This window comes from Vanessa cardui, chromosome 10 (assembly GCF_905220365.1).
Source record: "Vanessa cardui chromosome 10, ilVanCard2.1, whole genome shotgun sequence".
In the NCBI taxonomy this organism is placed as follows: domain Eukaryota; kingdom Metazoa; phylum Arthropoda; class Insecta; order Lepidoptera; family Nymphalidae; genus Vanessa; species Vanessa cardui.
This window is the reverse complement of record NC_061132.1, coordinates 6,378,842-6,399,870: the sequence shown is the minus strand read 5'-3', so window position 1 is coordinate 6,399,870 and position 21,029 is coordinate 6,378,842. Positions and strand designations below refer to the sequence as shown.

The 21,029-nt window shown below is 32.1% G+C and overlaps 1 protein-coding gene across 2 annotated transcripts; it reads right to left on the bottom strand.

Annotated features, from left to right (window-relative positions):
• Positions 1-7,786: 7,786 nt before the first annotated feature.
• On the bottom strand, positions 7,787-18,244 carry LOC124533191. Of its 2 annotated transcripts, XM_047108365.1 has the most exons (8): positions 18,052-18,238; positions 14,487-14,616; positions 13,801-13,969; positions 12,635-12,788; positions 11,818-11,938; positions 9,908-10,039; positions 9,032-9,245; positions 7,787-8,091 (listed from the first exon to the last, which is right to left on the bottom strand). In XM_047108365.1, the coding sequence occupies exons 2-8, from the start codon at positions 14,490-14,492 to the stop codon at positions 7,937-7,939; spliced, it is 951 nt and encodes a 316-aa protein (XP_046964321.1). In that variant the 5' UTR covers positions 14,493-14,616; positions 18,052-18,238; the 3' UTR covers positions 7,787-7,936. The 2 variants fall into 2 exon arrangements, with proteins under 2 accessions (XP_046964321.1, XP_046964322.1); XM_047108366.1 differs by lacking the exon at positions 14,487-14,616 and having other exon boundaries at positions 18,052-18,244.
• Positions 18,245-21,029: the final 2,785 nt, after the last annotated feature.

Genomic DNA, 21,029 nt, shown 5'->3' with positions numbered 1-21,029 from the left:
TTTCACGTCAGCCCATCGCCTAAAACTATACATGGCACAAATTCGGCCTCACATGGTGTACTGCTCTCACCTCTGGGCTTGACTTCTACTTATTCTAAAGTACACGTTTTACAAGATCCTGTATAATATATTATATTAGAGCAAGTTTTTCACCTTCCGACGGGCCTAGCAGGTTCAGTTATAATTTATTTTAAAGTAATAATAAACTGTGTAAAGTAATAAAAATCTGTGTTCACTAGGTTAGTTATTAGTTCGCATCGATTTAGAGCAGTCATATATTTACATAATTTACTTTAGTTGTGTGATTTTTATGATAAAAAACGCAGTAGTAACATAATAATAGCTTTATGATAGACTTTTCAAAATAAAGTTACCTTCACGAATGTGGTGCACATTTTAAAAATACATTATTTTTATTTTTTAATTTAATTTTGTTCATTTGGTTAAGATATCTTTTTAGAATCAAATTTCATTTATAGCTACAGCACACCATTCAAAATAACAACCGGATATATTAAGGACTTATAAATTGCTAAGTTCAGCAAGATTTTATGAATATATTCGACTGCTTAAAAGTCGATTTACAATTAAATATCATCAGCATAGTAACAAAAAACAATAATAGAATACTGAATATTAAGTATACTGTAACTAATACTGAATACTAAGTCTTAAATTTGCATTATGTATATGCGCGACAAATAGATGAATTACTTTAAATTGGGCCAACCGATTTTGATGATTCTTTTTTTATTATGAAGGATATATTTCAAGGGTAGTTTGGTGAAAGTTTGGTAAGGTTCTGAGCATAGAATCATTGACAAAGTATCGGAAAGGAACAATTCTGAGAAACATGCTAGCGTTCCTCGCCCTAATTTTTTATTTTTTATATGTTAGTTGGGTGTTTGAATCACCTTCCGTAACGTGGTAATGTTCATGTAATTGTCATGGGCGAATATTATAATCAAATAGTGACCCGCCCCGGCTTCGCACGGGTGCAATACTGCTACTAAATATACTACAGACTTTGTTTATTTACAACATCATATTGCAAACTTCTAAAATTATCAGTGTTTCTTTATTGTGGTGTTCATGTATTATATACATAAACATTCCCCTCGAATCACACTATCTTTAAAAAAATGTATCAACTTTCGTTGCGTAGTTTTAAAGATATAGGGACAGAGAAAGCGATTTTGTTTTATACTATGTAGTGATGGAACTCCTAAACGGCTTACAGTTAGGGTGCGATTAGGGGCAGAATTTCTTACTGTCTTTATTCAAATTTTGTGTGTATAATGTAATGCCATATGATGTGCGACATGACAGATATTAGCTCTTTTGCAAAGTTTTTTTTACTGAGGTCGATTACAGCTCCTTCGAGGGTGGTACCTTGTAGTTTATGCCGCATAACGTATTAGAGCCACATTTTCGAAGGTCTGTTTTTGATTTATTCCAAAGTTTCTTTTGAAATTGTCCCCGAAGTAGTTTTGTGATTCATATAAACGGCACGCTTTATCTATCTATATTAAGAAAAAATAGTTAGTCTACATCAGCTTCACTTAAAATCAAAAATAAATTAGACACCGGCTCAAAATATAACAATAACTATAAATACGTTATATAATCGGAAATCGGCCTTTCATTACCTAGGAGGACTCTAAAAAATATCTTGAATACGCAATTATATGTCTATTTAGAGATATGTAGTTTATTGAAGAGAGGTTGTTTTACGAATAATAATAAATAATCACAGAGTTGTTGCCGATAGCAGCTACATCACATATTGTTATAATTATTTTACTTTGTGCCAACTTTAAAAAAATAATTGAATACCATCCGAAAGAAATACAACATTACTTATATCTTTGTCATATATAAATAAAAAAATTAACAAAAAGAAAAACCGACTTCAAACAAAACACTATTTTAAAACAAATGAATATGCACGAAAAAGTAATAAAAATAATTGCGTATTCAACATATTTTTTAGAGTCTTCCTAAGTTAAATGAAATGAAAAATATTAGACTACTTAAAAGTCGATTAACGATTATATCATGTAGTTATAGTTATTGGTATATTTGGAGCCGGTGTCAGCCACGGTGCCCTTGCCCCAACAATCAAAAGAAAGAAGCGATACGAGCCCCTTGATTGATCCAGTATATTATTGTGTAAAAGGTAATTTGTAAAAAACATATTTGTTAAAGTATTCTCGTATTGTTTTTTGATAGATATACTGTAGGGTTTTATTGGCTGACACCGACTCCAAATATAACAATAATTATAACTACATGATATAATCGTTAATCGACTTTTAAGTAGTCTAATTTTTTTCATTTCATTTAACTTAGGAAGACTCTAAAAAATATGTTGAATACGCAATTATTTTTATTACTTTTTCGTGCATATTCATTTGTTTTAAAATAGTGTTTTGTTTGAAGTCGGTTTTTCTTTTTGTTAAAATTTTATTTATACCAATGTAATTTTCACAAAAGATTTGAATTTACGAAACGGCAAAGTTAAAAATGTCTGTAGACATTGAGATTGCAGACACTACCCAAACAATATCAATGTAAGTTGTTGTTGTAAATTATAACATACTTTTTCGTTTATTAATATAATAGAATGCTATATTTAGCATGTTAAGTGTTTAAATAAAAATAAATATTATGAATTACATCACGTTTAATAAAGACTTATTAATGGCATATCAACAAGGAAGGAAGGATGGAAGGAAGTCAGTAAATAAATCATTATTATTTTTATACATATTTATGTATGTATTTAAATAAAACTCATTATAACGGATTTGAATCGCGTATATTAGTGGTCACGGGTAGACTCTCTCCACGAACACTGTATAGTGCTCGAAACGTCGGGATGTTTAAAAAATAATTAATATACGCGAGTTTTATTTAAATGTGTAATAATCGCGGAAATTTAATAACTTTATGTATGTAGTAGTAGTATTTCAAAATATATTTAATTTACTGGTATATATATATATCTTTTTATATTAATATTTTTGATATTTCTTGTGGTGGTAAAGTATTGCGCAATGCCGTTTGCGTAGGTACCACTTCCTCTCCGTATATCCTACCACAAAACAGCAATAGTATTGCTGTGTTCTGATGAGTGAGCCAGTACAGGCACAAGGGACAAAACATCTTAGTTCCCAAGGTTAGTAGCACGTGCGATTGCTATTATTTCTTACGTCGCCTTTAACTATGGGTATTTATTAATGGCTTTTAATTGTCAACGGCAAAAAATCTGTTTTGAAATGGGATTTAAATGACTCGTCAGTTCATAATAATTTCAAAACATTATTTCCAACGTCTGAGATAGCATCCCAGAATTTGAATGTTGGAAGTGTTTATTTACTCTCGTGCCCTAAAAGGAACGTGATCCCAACTGTACTGCGCCTGAACTTCTATATCGAGTAATATGGAAATACCGCCGTGGTCGACATTGGTGACGTCAGGATTACATCGTAATCATTATTTATCAAAACGTAATAAGCGGTATAATCTCCAAAAACATGAGTTGTATTTTGATTTGTAAAATTAAATCAATAGGTCAGGATTTAAAAACAAAAATACCTTCAAAATGTAATGTGGCATATAAAATATTTTTAATCATATTAAAAAAGACGAATGTGTGCGTGCCTTTATTCATTGATAGGGTTACACCCACACAAAGAAAATATACAATTACACAATTGACAATAGGGCATTGTTACAAACGCTGCTTGTAATCTACAGCAATTACTCTGTTTACTTTACTTCGAATACTATATTTTATACGTATTTCACACTGTGATAGGCACACACACTGCTGTAAATGATAGTGTGTGTGTAACCGTATACGATTAGTCCGGAGTGGAACATCAATTTATTAGTTATATACGTAACGAAATAAGTATTTGTATAAAATCTGTTTTAGACTGGATATTTTTACTTTAACTTGGTCTGTGATACATCTTTAGACATAGATAAAATTTTAACAAAAAGAAAAACCGACTTCAAACAAAACACTATTTTAAAACAAATAAAAATGCACTAAAAATAATAAAAATAATTGCATATTTTACATATTTTTTAGAGTCCTCCTAGGTAAAATGAAATGAAAAATATTAGACTACTTAAGAGTCGATTTACGATTATATAATGTAGTTATAATTATTGGTATATATTTTTTTGAAAGATAGTGTGATTCAAGAGGAATGTTTGTGTATATAATACATGAACAATATAGTAAAGAAACACTGATAATTTTAGAAGTTTGCGATGTGATGTCGTAAATAAACAAATTCTGTAGTATATTTAGTATCAGTATTGCACCCGTGCGAAGCCGGTGTGGGTAGCTAGTTGATTATAATATTCGACTATGATAATTACATAAACATAACCACATTACGGAAGGTGACTCAAATATCCAAATAACCTATAAATAAAAGATTCGACAGAATATCGCTAACGTGCTCCTCAGAATTGTTCCGCTCCCTTCCGTTCCGCTACTTTGTCATGGATCCTGTGCTCAGAACCTTACCAAACTTTCACCAAATTACCCTTGAAGTATATATTTTATAATAAAAAAAGAATTATCAAAATTGGTTAACGTGATTTTCAGTTATTCACCTATTTGTCGCGCATATACATAATGCAAATTTAAGACTTATGTCGTTTTCATAGGGATACCATCATCGGAAAAAAATTAAAAAAAATGGGACCCCACGGGAAGCACTACCTTTCAAACAAAAAAAAAATTATCAAAATCGGTCCACTCACTTGTAATAGAAGGATTGTGATTGCTATTTTTAATAAACTTCTTAATTCTTAATCTGAGTTAATAAAAGAATTTGACTTTTTTTGTATAAAACAAGCTGTAATTCTATTCTCCGAGCCACATGTAGGGGATTGTACGGGAGAGACCGCGCATGCATAATATTGATACGATTCTGCAGCCTCTTCGATTCGTGCCGACGGCCATCGCGTTATATACAGGGTTATTGGTAATTCGACGTACATCCACTAAGAGGTGATAGGGGTGACTATTTGCAATAATTTTAATTGCTATACCCCCATATGCATGAAAAAATAACTCTCCTTTCAGGGATCTCTTCGTGAGAATAATGATAAGGATAGAATTCAGCATGATGCACTATAGAACATGCTGTGTGCACTGTGCTATGTTGTAGAGAGTTATAGTTTTTTACAGAGGACTCGCTTATTAAATCTTTAATTAGGCTATATTATGAAATGTCTTACTTATAACTTAGCTATTGAACTGTTTATGTATTTAAATTTTATCTTAAACTTGTATTAAGTACGTTAAGTGTGTAAGTAAGATTTTTTATATTGGATATTATTTTTGATTATTTTTGTGGGAATTTTAAAGAGCGACCTTTGGTATAAATTCATTCATGTTCGAATACGAATTCCTACCAGCGTCCTTTCTGGTCATTTTATTTCAGCTGCTTTGAAATAAATTCCTAGTTTTTATACATTTTTGGAAAGCTAAGAAAACGGTTATGTTTTTGAAACAATCTGTAGAACAAATTTCATAATGATTTTTTTTAGTTTTTAAGGCTTTTTTGAGGAAACAAAAATTAAAAAACATTGAAATAATATCGTTTTCCGTCTCCCATTTTTAAATTTGGGGTGATAATGATTGTTTAAATAATCACAAATATCCAGTGTTTATTCGTTTTTATAAATCAGAAGAAAAAAAATTGAATTTTATTGACACTTTTTTCTAAATAATGCATTTATTACAAATTTTGAAAAAAGGCTAAAAAACGTGATAACTCAAAAATGATTCACTTTTGAATCATGCATATGGGGATTAAAATTATTGCAAATAGTCACCCCTAGCACCTCTTAGCGGATGTACGTCGAATTACCAAAAACCTGTATAGTGGGTAAGAATCCCACATAACCCAGTTTTCCTCCCAAGGGCCCGGGTACCTTTCGAAAGATTTCCTGTCTCTCTTTATATCTAAGAAATATCTAAGAAAAGAGGCTACAATTTGTGTTTAACACTTACCAGCCCCTAAATAGCGAGGAATGTAAACCATAAAAAGATATATGTTCATTGACGCAATAAATATTTATCTTATTGTTATATATAGCAAGGATGTATAATAATTGTATATAGTATAGACGTCACAAACCGTCACAGGGAATTCCAGCGGTGTAATATGATGGAATAAGAAAACGTCATACCATTTGCTGCCATGGCACGTATGCGTTAAAAAAAATCCTAGAGAAAAATTTACAGTAACCATTACTCAATGGAAATATAAATCTATACATATAATAAAATTGAAGTGTCTGTTTGTAATATTAAAATAGCCGTTTTTTACTCAATGCATATAACACCAAAATAACATTTCTGTTTGTTGCGCCTAATCTCTGGAACTACTGGACCGATTTTGACGGGACTTTCGCTGGCAGATAACTGATATAATAGGGATTAACTTAGGCTACAATATTTTTTTTGTTATATTCAAAGGCGTACAAGGTCGCGGGCACAGCTTGTAATACAATATAATAAACTATAGCGATATATAGATAATAATATTTTTTTTTTTTAATAATTTGGACTACTTATGAGAGATATATAGATTTATTATTATGAATTACAGACGATTAAAAAAGTATTTTAGAATAAGAAAAAGAAGAAAAAGTTTATTTAGTACACGAATATTGTACAATTGGAAAAAATATACATGTTTTAAAAAAACAACCGCTACTGAATTTCCTCCTGAGATATCCTTGTTATTTCTACGAACAAAATATAATCAATTTCAAAAGTTTCTTTATTTTTTAATATGACAGCTAGATTCCACTCGTGACTTTGCCTATTTGACTTCACCTCAAGATGCTTCAATACTAACCTAACCAGAATATTATATAAACACATCACCTAAGCAAGGATCTCGGGTACAAGAAGGTTACGCTGCGTAAAATAAAATATAAATATAGCTGTAAAATTATTATTTCCAAACTCATTATAATTATAACAAACAGATACATAAGAACTAGGGCGCACTGGTAATTTTTGTCACGGTGACTGTTTCGTTACTCTTGTCTAGTCCATGAATATGTATGGAGGTGCGCGTACGTTACGACGTGATATTTGTGTCTGCATCTGTACATATTCACGGACTCGACAAGAGTGACGAAACAGTCACCGTGACAAAAGTAACCAGTGCGCGCTAGATCTCAGTTGATCAAGTATAAAATAATTATAGGACATTTTTTGACATATAAATTAAATAAAGAAATGAATATTGTCATGTCAAATTTATAATTCTATTGCCCCCTCCCCTCTCTCCCCTGGCCTCTTCATCAATTCTCATAATTATAGTCATTCGTCTCTTCTTTATTTAACTGAAACCTCATATTTACTGAACAACGATATACCGTTAAGCTTAAAGAACGACTTAGATAAAAAATGATAACAATATTTAATAGCATATAAAAAATATACTCTCTCTTACTTTTGACAAAATATTTTATTTGTCATAATGACATTTATCAAATAATGGGTTTAATTTAATTACAAAAAAGAAAAAGTCTGTAGTATCACTTGGTATATATAAAGTTTTAATTTTATGGGCGAGTCAGCCAGTAACTACATACACAAGACGCATATCTAACTACCCAAGAATGTTGACACATACGTCTGATGGACAAAACTGTATCTTATAAAGAGATAGAGACGAACTCTCTTTAGACTTATGGAACATTAAAAGCTGCCAAAAAATCACAAAATCATAACGCGATCCAAAACATTTAATTTACTAATTAAACATCCACAACGCTACTTATTATTGCTTTTGGAATGAGCGTTTTTTGTTTTTTTACCCCAAGATACTAGATTATAAATAACATATTATTAAATATTTGTTATTTCAATCTTGTTCTAATTTCAATCCACATTTAATCTTCTAAACGATCCAGGCATTCCTAAATATTCTTCATTGAATTTAATAGAACATCGCTTTGATTCATCACTGATTAGTTTATTTGATGTTTCCAAGATTGTTCTAGCTTGATCCGTTTTCAAATATTCTTTCCACTGTTCTATAAAAAAAAAATATAGCTGTTATGATATATGATATAAAATATTTTTCTAATTAGTAACATTACAATATTTATGCTGTACATGATCTTCTACTTTTAAGTATTTTGTATGAATGCTACGTTTAATTACAAGCTGCTACTGTTACTTTAAGTTATTGATAATATTATCATAACCATAATGGTCATCATTCCCTTGTCCTTCGAGGTCAATGAACTTGACGTGGCGTATTTGAGACTTCAAGAATATTGAGAACGCTTTAGCTGTTTTTGTATGGGACGTTGAGGTTTTAAGGTTGGTGATAGAAATGTTTGTTGAGTCTCCTTAATCGGTTTCAAGACATTTTAGTGGTTGGTCTGGACTCAACCTATTATTGTTTAATTAAAACCACTTATGAACAAAATTTATATCCACTCTTAATCAATATTTGTATTTTATCAGGAAGATTGACTTTTTTATGGTATAGCTTGGCGGACGAGCATATGGGCCAACTGATGGTAAGTAGTCACCATCACCCATAGACAATGAAGCTGTAAGAAATATTAAATATTCCTTTCATCGTCAATGTGCCACCAACCTTGGGAACTAAGATGTTATGTCCCTTGTGCATGTAGTTACACTGGCTCACTCACCCTTCAAACCGGAACACAACAATACTGAGTACTGTTATTTGGCGGTAAAATAACTGATGAGTGGGTGGTACCTACCCAGAGGGGTTGCACAAAGCCCTACCACCAAGTAGTGGGTCTCCTGGACTGGCTTTAATCAAGTTTTTTTCAAATATTTCATTTGGGGCAGAAAAATATCAAGATTATTTTAATTTGAAATAGACAGACTGGCACAAACGGCATTCTAATGATAAATAAAATCAGCATTGCTCAAGTCCATTGGGACTTTTCTTCGAAGTATAGTAGTGTAGTATAGTAGTAAGTTTATTACTACCTGCTAATTTAGCACAGCTCGTCGATTCACCGCCATATTCCTCCGGAAGAATTTCTTTAGGTATTTCCTTGTGTAGATCCTCGTATGAATTATGGATGTAGACTCTGCTGGATATTTTCTCTTTAAGAACTTGTTTTAATAAATTTATAAGTTTATCTACATATGGCGGTGCATTAACAAAGTGGATTCCTTTAATTTTTGTTCCATAAGCTTCCTGAAATAAAGAAACTATTTTGAATTAAAAGGATAATTTTAATTTTTAATATGGTAATAGAAATTAAAGCGGAGTGGATAACTGTCGTGAGTGAATCAAAGATTGAGGGATAATTCATGTTTATAGTTCCTGAAAATTGTTATTTAGTGAAAATCACATCCACTAATCCGCAATGAAGCAGCATTGTGGTTTATACGACCACCATCTATTTAATAGGAGTGGCATTTACAATGCCTGTTTGTTAGTACAGATTATTTTTAACTAAAGAGGACCTTAACACCTATACCTCGCCATATTGCCTCCACTGGTGATATGTGCTAGTTCTTTTTTTTGTCCAGAGGATCGGATTTGTAATTCAACGAGGAAACTCTGCTAACATTCCACGCATTCAAGATTTATATAGTAACTATTTCTAATTCATATATATTTTAGGTCTTAATGTTAACAATTGATATATCCCAAAATTAATAATGTATTGATGATTTAAGGGATATTAACAATTTCTTAGAGCGCCAATGGCCATGGTCCACTCAGGCATATTGGCAAATGGGCCACCTATTTGCCAATATGCCAAGCTTTATGTCTTTGCCAATAAGCAAAAGAACATGTTTTTTTGTTTATCTATTAATATGTAATCAAAAGTACCATTCAGTTTATCTTACCGTGCATACCGTTTCTCCTTTCTTCAAGAGCACTGGATTTATTTTTGTTATAATATTCATATTAACGTTTTTCAGATCGACAATGAATCTGTCTGACATACTATATTCGAAATATAATCTGTATTCTCCGATCTGGAATTTTATGTGTGATATGATAATGCAGTTTTATTCTTACATTGTTACTAATGTTGTAATTATTAATAATAACCGTAATAAATTAATTAATATGTCATTTTTAACCGTGGATTCAAGACTTGTAAGATCAGTTGGGCCATAGATCGTGTATTCAAACGTGTATCGTCCTGGGCAGTAATAGAAAACATCGTCAAGAAATCTACATTTTTCAAATTAAAATCGACCACATTTTGTAGTGCGTATGCAGTAAGAGGGGAAGTGGGGGGAAGGTTATTAAAGCTTCATATCTTTTCCATAGCCAAGCAGTAAAACATCGGTGGTTTACTTCATTTGTGACTTTAATTTTATACAAATAATAGCAATTATCAATTTTGCAGTCAGAAAGTGAAAAAATCAACACATAGAAACTTTTTGGTAAGGCTTTGTGAAAGGCTGTCTGAGCTGCTACACATCAGTTATAAATTAATACAAGACATAATATCTTGGCTCAAGCTTGGTTGCGCATTGGTGATATTAGGAATAGTTAATATTTCTTACATGGCCAATATATAAGGTTACCAATTACCATCAAGGGGCCTATTTTTATAATAAAAAAGAACTGTCATTTTATATCGAATGCGATAAAAGGAAGGCGTTAAAAATCCGATGAAGTAGACCGCTATTAATAGTGCACTAAAATTTTGCTTCGATCGGATTCCACGGCAAATATTAAAATAATCCGCCTAGCAAAATAACAAACTTTTTAATTTTATCACATATATTACCCCGCTTTACGAAACCCTGCGCCAGTGTGTAAGTGTATGTGTGTTGATAATAATTATTATTTTTATAATTACATAATTATATTTGTGGATAAAAGCGTGTGTTTCATTGAATGAACTGCTTACTGCTTTTAATATAATAATGTTTTTTTTTTATTTCATCAAATATAGATTTAGTAATACAAACTTTTTTTGTATAATTTATATAAATATTAGAAAAATTGACATACGATAATCAAGATATATCGTTGTGTTGTTTCTTTGAAAAAAAAAATATAATGCGAATACTTGAATCAATCACAGCAATCCCATCCAAAGACATTCCCCGCCCATACTCATCCATCAAGCCTATTAATACATACTTGTACATACGAATTTATACATATATGCCGTACGCTTATCTTTATCCCATCTGTATGGGATCGATGCAGATACATATCAATATACATAATCACAGAAGACTTAGGGCAGGCAATATACCTAATTATAACCTTCCTTGAGAATACTTTTTATTGGATCCCACACAATTTATACCTATATATACCCAATGGTCTTTTTTATGGGATTGGTTGGCCACCTGGGCAATATGGGCCACCTGATGGTAAGTGGTCACCATCACCCATAGACAATGACGATGTAAGAAATATTAACTATTCCTTACATCGTCAATGTGCCACCAACCTTGGGAACTAAGATGCTATGTCCATTGTGCCTGTAGTTACACTGGCTCACTCACCCTTCAAAGTAGCATATCTGATGAGTGGGTGGTACCTACGCAGGCGGGCTCGCATAAAGCCCTACTACCAAGCAAGTAGTAAGTTGGTAAGACGTCGCCACCACTGTTTGAAATTTACGTTGTAAGAAATATTAAAGATTCCTTACATTGCCTCAGCGCAGCTTGGTAACTTAGATGTTGTATCCCTTGTGTATTTCATTACACTGGTACACTCATCCTTTAAATACAAGTTAGTATTGCAAATATATTAAATACAAAAAATAAAAATCTTCACTTACCATAAAACAATACCTTAAGTAAGTTAAGAAACTGAAATTACTTATATTTGGATTCGTTATTTGTGATACGAATATTCTCGAATGGCAAACTGGGCTTAGATTTGGCAGCGTTATAAAAACTCTGAAAATCGTACCTTAATTTAGTGACAAAGAAAACGTATTGAAAAGACTCTTATATCGAGCGTATTTTGAATTGTTTTCTATAAATAAGACAACTAATGATTCACGACCTCCATGGTCGAGTAATGTGTACACAGGTTTTCATGGGCACGCCTCTCCGAGGTCCCGGGTTCGATACTCGGCCGAGTCGATGTAAAAAAACTCATTAGTTTTCTGTTGTCATGTTCTCATGGATCTGGATATTTGTGTTACCGTCGTTACTTCTGATTTTCCATATCACAAGTGATTTAGCTACTTACTTTGGAATCAGAGTAATGTATGTGATGTTGTCCAATATTTTCAATCGACTTCAAAAAAAGGAGGAGGTTCTCAATTCGAGCCGTACGTTTTTTTCCTATGTTTGTTAACTCCGCTAATTATGAACCGATTTGAACAAATATTTTTTCGGCGTTTAGGTAATACCCCAAGGATGGTCCCATTTATTTATAATAAAAAAAAACTATAGTAAAAAAACAACCCCCAAAGGTGGAAAATTGGGGATGAATTTTTTTATACGCAATATCTCTGCCGATTATAAATCAATTTGAACGATTTTTTTTTTGTTTACGCATTTGAAGTCGGTTTTATTTTTTTAAAAAAGTTAATTATCATTTTTTTTATTATTTTATTATTATTATTTAATAATCGATTAACTTACACATTATCTTGAAATTTTATAAATTCATCAACAGATTTATTGAGCATTATTTCTGGTATCAAGCCGCGGGTTGTCAAAATTTTATCGATTTTCTTTTTCGTTCCTTCGATTGATCCCTTTGCTAAAATGTGTATGCGTTCCATTATACCGCGGTCTGAAAATATACAACATGAGATAAAACACACACATACATATAAACACGCACATCCATACACATTTGTAAGTAATAAATCATTATAACACAGTTTGTTTTATATTTAATATAATTTATATTCAAAACTTAGAACACTAATGAAAAAAAATACGTACGAGTTTAACAAAAAAAAAAAAAACAAAATTACATTAACAAAAAAAGTAATTAAACTTAAAAAGCCCTTTCAATTGATACCCATGATAGGAATGTATTAAAAGTAACTATTCCGCCATCTTGGATGGTCAACCATATTTGATATAGAATGACGTCACAAAAGTTTTCCTGTATTGTCATCTAAACTAAACGTGTGTACTAAATTTCAGCTCAATCGGTTGAAGATATCTGCTTCAAAATTGAGTAACAAGATTCCACCCGAACAAGAATACATTGCAAGTTGCATAAAAGCATTAAATAAATAATTAATAATAATAAAAATCGTGTCATAGGATACTGGGTTGGAACAGAAACTATATATTGTGTGTTTATTATATATCAGACATTAAATTTTATTAATGATTCGATATAATTAAATGAGCCGAGATGGTCCAGTGGTTAGAGCGCGTGCATCTTTACCGATGATTACGGGTTCCAACCCATGTAAGCACCGCTGAATATTCATGTGCTTAATTTGTGTTTATAATCAATCTCGAACTCGGCGGTGAAGGAAAACATCGTGACGAAATCTGTGTGTCTAATTTCATAGAAATGCTGCCACACGTGTATTCCAAACCTTCTCCTCAAAGGGAGAGGAGACCTTAACCCAGCAGTGGTAAATTTACAGGCTGTTGTTGTATAATTCAATGACAAGAGACATATAAAAATAAAATTAGCAAACAGACAGACAAATGCGCTCAATGGATTTGTTATTTAATATTTACTACATATATGTAAATAATATATAAAGTACACATATATATGGTAGACGAGAACGTTATCCATTTTCTAGATATAAAAATTAAAAAACTAAACATACTCAGATATTGGACGGCGTCTTCTAAGTGACTCTGTTTCTTACACCATTCCTCGATTTCATCTAAATTTTCCTTAATTTTGTTTGTATCTAAGTTGTACTCTCGACGAATCTTTTCTATATCAGCATCGCTTACCTTTAGCAGAGGATTATTTGACGAGACTTCCATGATCTAAAAACAAGATAATATATAATAATATTATAAATGAAAGTGAAAGTGTCTCTGTCTGTCTGTCCGTCTTTCACGGCCAAACCGCTGAACCGAATTTAATGAAATTTGGTATGAAGCAAACTCGAACTCCAAGAAAGAACATGGGCTTTTTTGTCGTCATGGCAACCAACTCGTAAAACATATTTTTCTTAATAGTCTGAAATTAATGAGCGAGACGATTTCCTTATTGCGAAGTATAATATTATATTTTCGACTGGTCTAGTTAATAGTCAAGATTGACCAACGATTAAAACACCTTAATGATAATTACGAGTTGTAAACCTGACAAGGACAGATGAATTTTCTTGCTTAATATTTTTTAATAATATAGCAAGTCCCCAAATTAATTAAGGAATTATATTCACCCCTCCTTTTAAGATTATCACTGTATTACGAATGAGGACGACAATAACTTCGCTAGGTCTGTAAACCATTGCGCCGTTGATTGCTCAATTAGTGTTTATAATTCATTACCAACCTGCATTGGAATAACGTTTTTGAATGAACTCCAAACCTTTTCCACAAAATTGAGATTAGAGTAAGAGCCAGCAGAAAGCTTATTCGAGTACTAGCAATAGTTGAGTTTAAGCTTGGACGCGTGTTCCGTTCTGGGGAAGTATGATACAACTGTGACATTTATATACTGTATTAGATAATGTATCAGGTAATTGGTGTTGAAAATTATCTTTAAGTTGCGTGAGTATGCTAAAATTCTGACACGTGTAAACCTTATATCACGCTACTCTTAAACGTATGGTACGTTTAAGAGTAGCGTGATTGGATTCACATATCTTCTCCCTAGCAAAAGACCTTTGCTTATATTATTAAGCTACCCAACCCCGACTTTCCGTTAAGTAATTTATATTTGACGAAAAAATTAAATCAGTTATTATTTTGTATATTTTTTTTATGATATATAATGCAGTTTAGTTAGTAGTACAGGTTTGTGAAAGCCCTTCTGGCTAAGTAGCTAGGTAGAACGTCTAAATAGAGTTGCTATTTAGACGTTCACTAAGTACAAGGGACGTAACATCTTCGTTTCCAAGGTTAGTGGACCATTAGTGATGTTATGTGCCATATGACTGAAGTTACACTCACTGACCCTTCAAACTGGAACGCAAAACTCGGGAGTGTCGAGTGACCTACCTTTGGGTCTTATCGGCACTGCTCAGTGTAAATGACTACCATTGACACTTTTATTATAAACTTTTTATAAAGTTATTTTTCTCTATCATATAAATTGAAGATATTATAAAAGATTCTGTTATTTATGACGGATGAAGGTAACTTGGCAATTTTCTTCTTTTTCTTGTATCAGTGTGAACAATGATGACTAAATAACAATTTACAGTAAGAATTATAGTCATTTATTATTCAAATGTGAGAATAAATGATACTCTTAGCATTAGAGATTCAAATCCCTACCAATTTATAAAATAGGGCCTTTTTATAATAAAATTTACTCTGATAATATTAATAAAAAGTATAGTAATATAAAAAAAATCAAAGCACATGTCGAAAAACATTGCTAAATACAAGATTTTACTAAATATAAAAAAATTGGTCGACTTAGTTTTTGATTTCAAACTTAATCATTTTAATTTTAACCGACATAATCTTTAATCAAAATATTGGAAAAGTGGAGTTTCTTGCCGGTTTTTCTTCATAGAATCTACTTTCCGAATCGGTTTTAATTTGACATTTTATTTAATACTGTGATATGACGATAAAAAAGTGTATTTATGAGATATACCACCCACACATCAGTTATTCTACCGAACCAGTGTAACTACAGACACAAGGGACATAGCATCTTAGTTCCCAAGGTTGGTGGCACATTGACAATGTAAGGAAGAGTTAATATTTCTTACAGCTTCATTGTCTATGGATGATGGTGACCTTTTACCATCACTTACCATCGAGTCCATATGATCGTTCACCAACCTATACCAAAGAAAACACTTCAAAATTAGAAACAACTAATAAACTGAAAACAAAAAAAAATCTATGAAATTACTTGATCGACTTTAAACTATTACCTAAGCTGAAGTTAATGTAACTTAGATTAAAAATTATCTCCATACGAATTTTTGTTTTCGAGGAATTCGTGAACAATCATACGTGTTGAATCGGTTAATAAAAATTTTACCAAAAACAAAAACTGACTTCAAACAAAACACTATTTTAAAACAAATAAATATGCACTAAAAAGTAATAACGTATTCAACATATATTTTAGAGTCCTCCTAAGTAAAATGAAATGAAAAATATTACATTACTTTAAAGTCGATTCACGACGATCGACGAATTGATAACCTCCTTCTTTTTGAAGTCGGTTGAAAACAGTATGTTGTAGTACAGATATAAACAGACGTTTTACTTAATAACACAATAGGAATTATATGTTATTATAATAGTTTGTATATACTTGTTATGTAATTAGTATAAAAGTACTAGCCGTTCTAAGGTTTCACTTAATAACGTTTAATTACGATTATTAATCACTTAACTGTGATTACATTGAGGTAAGAAATACTATGTCTAGGTTATCGATGGCCTTCTTGGTGACATTTACCGGTTAGAACCGGTTCGTTGCTACCATTTAAGTCTAACTGAATGACTGACCGGGATTACTAACTTAAAATCTTGAATGTCAATTTAATAAAGTGTGTTAAGTATATTCATAGCATATAATTGTATGTACAATTAGAATATTTATGTTATCAGTTATTTTATAGTTAGGATTTGTGTAATCCTGGGTTGGTATCAAACCAATCATGAGATATTCTACCGAAGCAATGGTTGTGATCCGGTTTGGAAATAGTTAGCCAGTGTATTATCAGATAATCATTTCCATACCAATGAACATTAAAAAAAATTTTTTTTTTCATGTTCAATTCTTAATAGCCTTCACACAGATAATTAAGTTGTAGTTCTACTTCATTATATTTTTTATATAAATAACATAATCATCATTATAATTAAACGCACCTCGAGCCATATAATTTACAACATATAAAGGGTACTAGGTTCATACTTTTCGTTTTATTGCAACAAATATTTTTTTCAACAGTAACAATTTTAGTAAATTTATAAAGATGGCGGTGTTCCTGATTATTTTAGTAGAATAATTAGTAGCTAGTATAATACGGTTAAACAGCAACGATTATTTGTCGATTCGATTGCGATGAAGTGACAATTTGTTAGTAGAATCCCCCTCCTGACTCCCACTGCAGGTGGGTATAGGCTCTTAATGGAAAAATTGTTTATTCCACAACGTTGCCCAAATACTGCGGGTTGTATATATGTCACCGTAAAATTATAAATACGGTTAGATTATAGTCTATCTCGCGAGATAATGAACTATTGAAGAGTGTGAACTGTAACATACTGCTTATAATTTAACGCATTATTATTCGACAACTTATAATCTATATAAGTAAATTTCAGTTAAATCATAAAAACTCCAACATTATCGAAATGATATATGTTTTATTGTAAAAAGAAAGAAAGAAAAAAAAAGCAACAAAAATAAAAAGAAACATATTAAGTTAGATGGAATAAACGTACAGGATATTTCGACAGTTTACAATTGCGCGATATAGATTACAATCTAAACGGTATTTACAAATTTACGGTGACATATACAATCACGTGACGGAATATTGTTACACTAACAGTAAAGTATGAATTGAGAAAAAAATTCAATGATCACTTTGATCCTTACTCGGGTTTGAACTCGCTACCATCGATTAAAATATCGAAACGCATACAACTGGACGAATAACACTTCGTTATGGAAAAGCGAAAATGATAATTAAGTTGATAATAAACAAATATAACATTTGTTTGAAACTATCATTATGATCCACATATGTATTTTTTTTCTATAATAATTGATATAATTTGTTTGAAACTATCATTATGATCCACATATGTATTTTGTTTTCTATAATAATTGATACATCAAAGAATATATGCATATGAACTTCTTTGAAAATAAACGTTATATCGTACCAACGATAGTAATTGAAATTACTTACCTGTAAATTTGTTTATATTTTCTGTTCCAAGATGACGTTCGATTCTATTGAATTCTTAGTTCACAGTGTCGTTTCGCTGACAGGGTACAGATTGTATCACCAAACTCGTGTAGAATACCTACGAGTACATGTAAGGCGTTGTTCGATGGACGAGACTAGTACGCGATTAGATCTTTGATGTATAATACAGACTATTTACCTGCAAGCTCTTTTGATACAAGTTACGTCATACGATGCAAATTAAGTTCTAGAATTAAAAGGGCTCCGTACCCTAAGAGTTAAATTTAACCCTATTAATAAAACTGCACTATCTGCCTGACACCAGGCTGCATCTTATTATGTGATGGTTATATGTTTGAAATCACATATGATGTATGCCTGTTGCCGCTATAACAGATATTAATAAAAAAAAAAACAGGATAGAATAAATATTTAAAGGGGAAGCCATACATCAGACGTGACTTTTTTGATCGTTCTAGCTCTATATTTATATAACGGCATCAGCTATATTCTTGAAACATCCACAGAATATTTTATTATACAGAGTGACTTAAAGATGGCTGCAAAAATTTAAGGAGAAGCTAGTATAAGCAATCCAAAACTATTTAGGCCAAGGTTGTCATAGACGTCACGGTAGCATGCGTAAGCGATCCCGTGGCGCCCGCCGAAAGACGGAGAGGGTACCGCTGGTTTTTTAGTAGGTAAACCCGGTGGTCCTGGGTGCACTCGGCGTCCAGGAAACTGGGGAGTACCACCCCCCCCCCCCCCACTTCCATCACGTGGGGGAAGCGCGTAAAGCGGTTTTCCAGCGAAAAAAAAAAAAAAAGGTTGTCATAGACAAAGTCTGCCTATTTTTTTTCTAGCAATATTTGATGATTTTTTTTAAAAGACCCAAAAATCTGCACTTTTTTTTAAAATAGCTTAATATAAATAAAAGTAGTCAAAGTTTGATTTTATTTTACTAAATTAATGTTCAACCAATCTTCGGAAAGCAATTACCAAGCATGTACGTCATAAAAAAAAATACAGTCATTTTAAGTGTGTGAAATCTATCAAACAAAATTCTATTGAGTTGATTTCACATTAATTAATAAAAAAAGGAGATAACATTTTTTAGTTCAAGACTTTCTAAAAATATACTTGATTATCCCTAGTATATTATCTTAGTTATATTTTCCATTTTTATATAACAGTACGGAACCCTTCGTGTACGAGTCCAAAATCGCACTTAGCTGGCTTTTAGTTGAACACTTCTATTTTTCAAATTCGATCTCTATTCAATGCTGGATACTCGTATGAATTATTTTGTTAAAATTTTGTAATTACATCGACGTCAATTATTACGTTAATTAAACTAGGATATGGCTCTTAATGTAAGTTCGAACAGCAACTAGCTAAAGTTTCAAATTAATCAGATTAATTGTATGTATTTGTATATACGAATTGCTAATGGGTCGAAATTCGATTTGCATCCAATAATCATTTGTAACATAGATTGCTAACATTGATTGAATATGGGGCTCAAATTTTTGTTATGCTCTAGTTAGTAAAGTAACAGCCTGTAGATTTCCCACTGCTGGGATAAGGCTTCCTCTTCCATTCAGGAGAGGGTTTGGAACATATTCCACCACGCTGTTCCAATGCTAGTTGGTGTATTGCAACTGTGGCAGAATTTCGATGAAATTTGACACATGCAGGTATCCTCACGATGTTTTCCTTTACCGCCGAGCACGAGATGAATTATAAACACAAAGCGCATATATATAGTGGTGCTTACTTGGGTTTGAACCCGCAATCATCGGTTAAGATGCACGCGTTCTAACCACTGGGCCATCTCAGCTAATGCTCTAGATAGGCGCACGAGAAAATCGACCACTTTATGGTAAGTGTTACCATAAATAATGTGATAGACAATATCAGATTAATCAGGAATATTAATCATTCCTCTCGTCGACAATGCGAAAGCAACCTTATGAACGAAGATGTTTCTTTTATCTTATACGTGAAAACATTACTTGTAAAAAATAACATTAAAAAAAAAACACTGAGTTTCTTTCGCCGGTTCGTCTCAGGTCTAAGATGTTTTCTTCCGAACCAGTGGTGCATTTTTGACTATCATTAAGGAAGAACTATTTAAACTGAAACTCAAACTCAAATAACTTTATTTAATATAGAAGTATTACACTCTCTTATTGATGGTCACTTGACACAGTACCACCAGTTCGGAAAAGAAAATACCCTGACGTGAGAAGAACCGGTCTCATGTATTATATAAAAAAAAATAATATGAAATGTAATAGCCAGGAGGCGACCGTTTCATTCCCAAGGTGTGCTATCGATCATAAACTCATTAATTGTATAATAACATTTTGCACATAAGCGATCCTTAATATATTTTTTTAAATTTGGCAACAGAGGCATTTTGAATATAATAATACTGAGCATTGCTGTTTAAAATGAGAATATACGATAAGTGGTTGGTACCTACATAGACGGACTTGTACAAAGACCTGCCACCAGCCCTTAGCCCGCAATACATGAAAAGGAAGTTTTTGGAGCCGGCATGTACATATATATTCAACAATAAAAACATTATTATTATTACTGTTCTCGCTTTATTGCCTCTACTGGTGACTTGCCCAGAGGATCGGGGAACTGCTACGGGGAACGGGGAAATGCTGCTAGCATTCTTAGCATCATTCCACGCGATGTAGATTTATACAGTAACTATTTTTAATTCATATTTGTATATATTTAAGCATTTAATTATTTATAGTTTAATTGAAAAACTCTTTGTTTTAATAAGTGTAAAGTAGCCATGAGTTCTTTCTGCCTCGCACAACCACTTTGTGGAACCAGCTTTCGCCGGCGGTTTTTTGGAACCGATACGACATGGGAACCTTTAAGAAAAGAGCGTACTCCTTTCTTAAAGACCGGCAACGCACTTGCAAGGCCCCTGGTGTTGCAGATATCCATGG

Bases quoted from the DNA above. Each gene is read 5' to 3' on its own strand.
- LOC124533191 (XM_047108365.1), bottom strand. The intron at 10,040-11,817 runs GTAAGTGAAGAT...ATAAAATTCCAG, and splicing joins ACTTAAGGTATTGTTTTATG to ATCGGAGAATACAGATTATA. The intron at 9,246-9,907 runs GTAAGATAAACT...TCTTTATTTCAG, and splicing joins AAGGAGAAACGGTATGCACG to GAAGCTTATGGAACAAAAAT.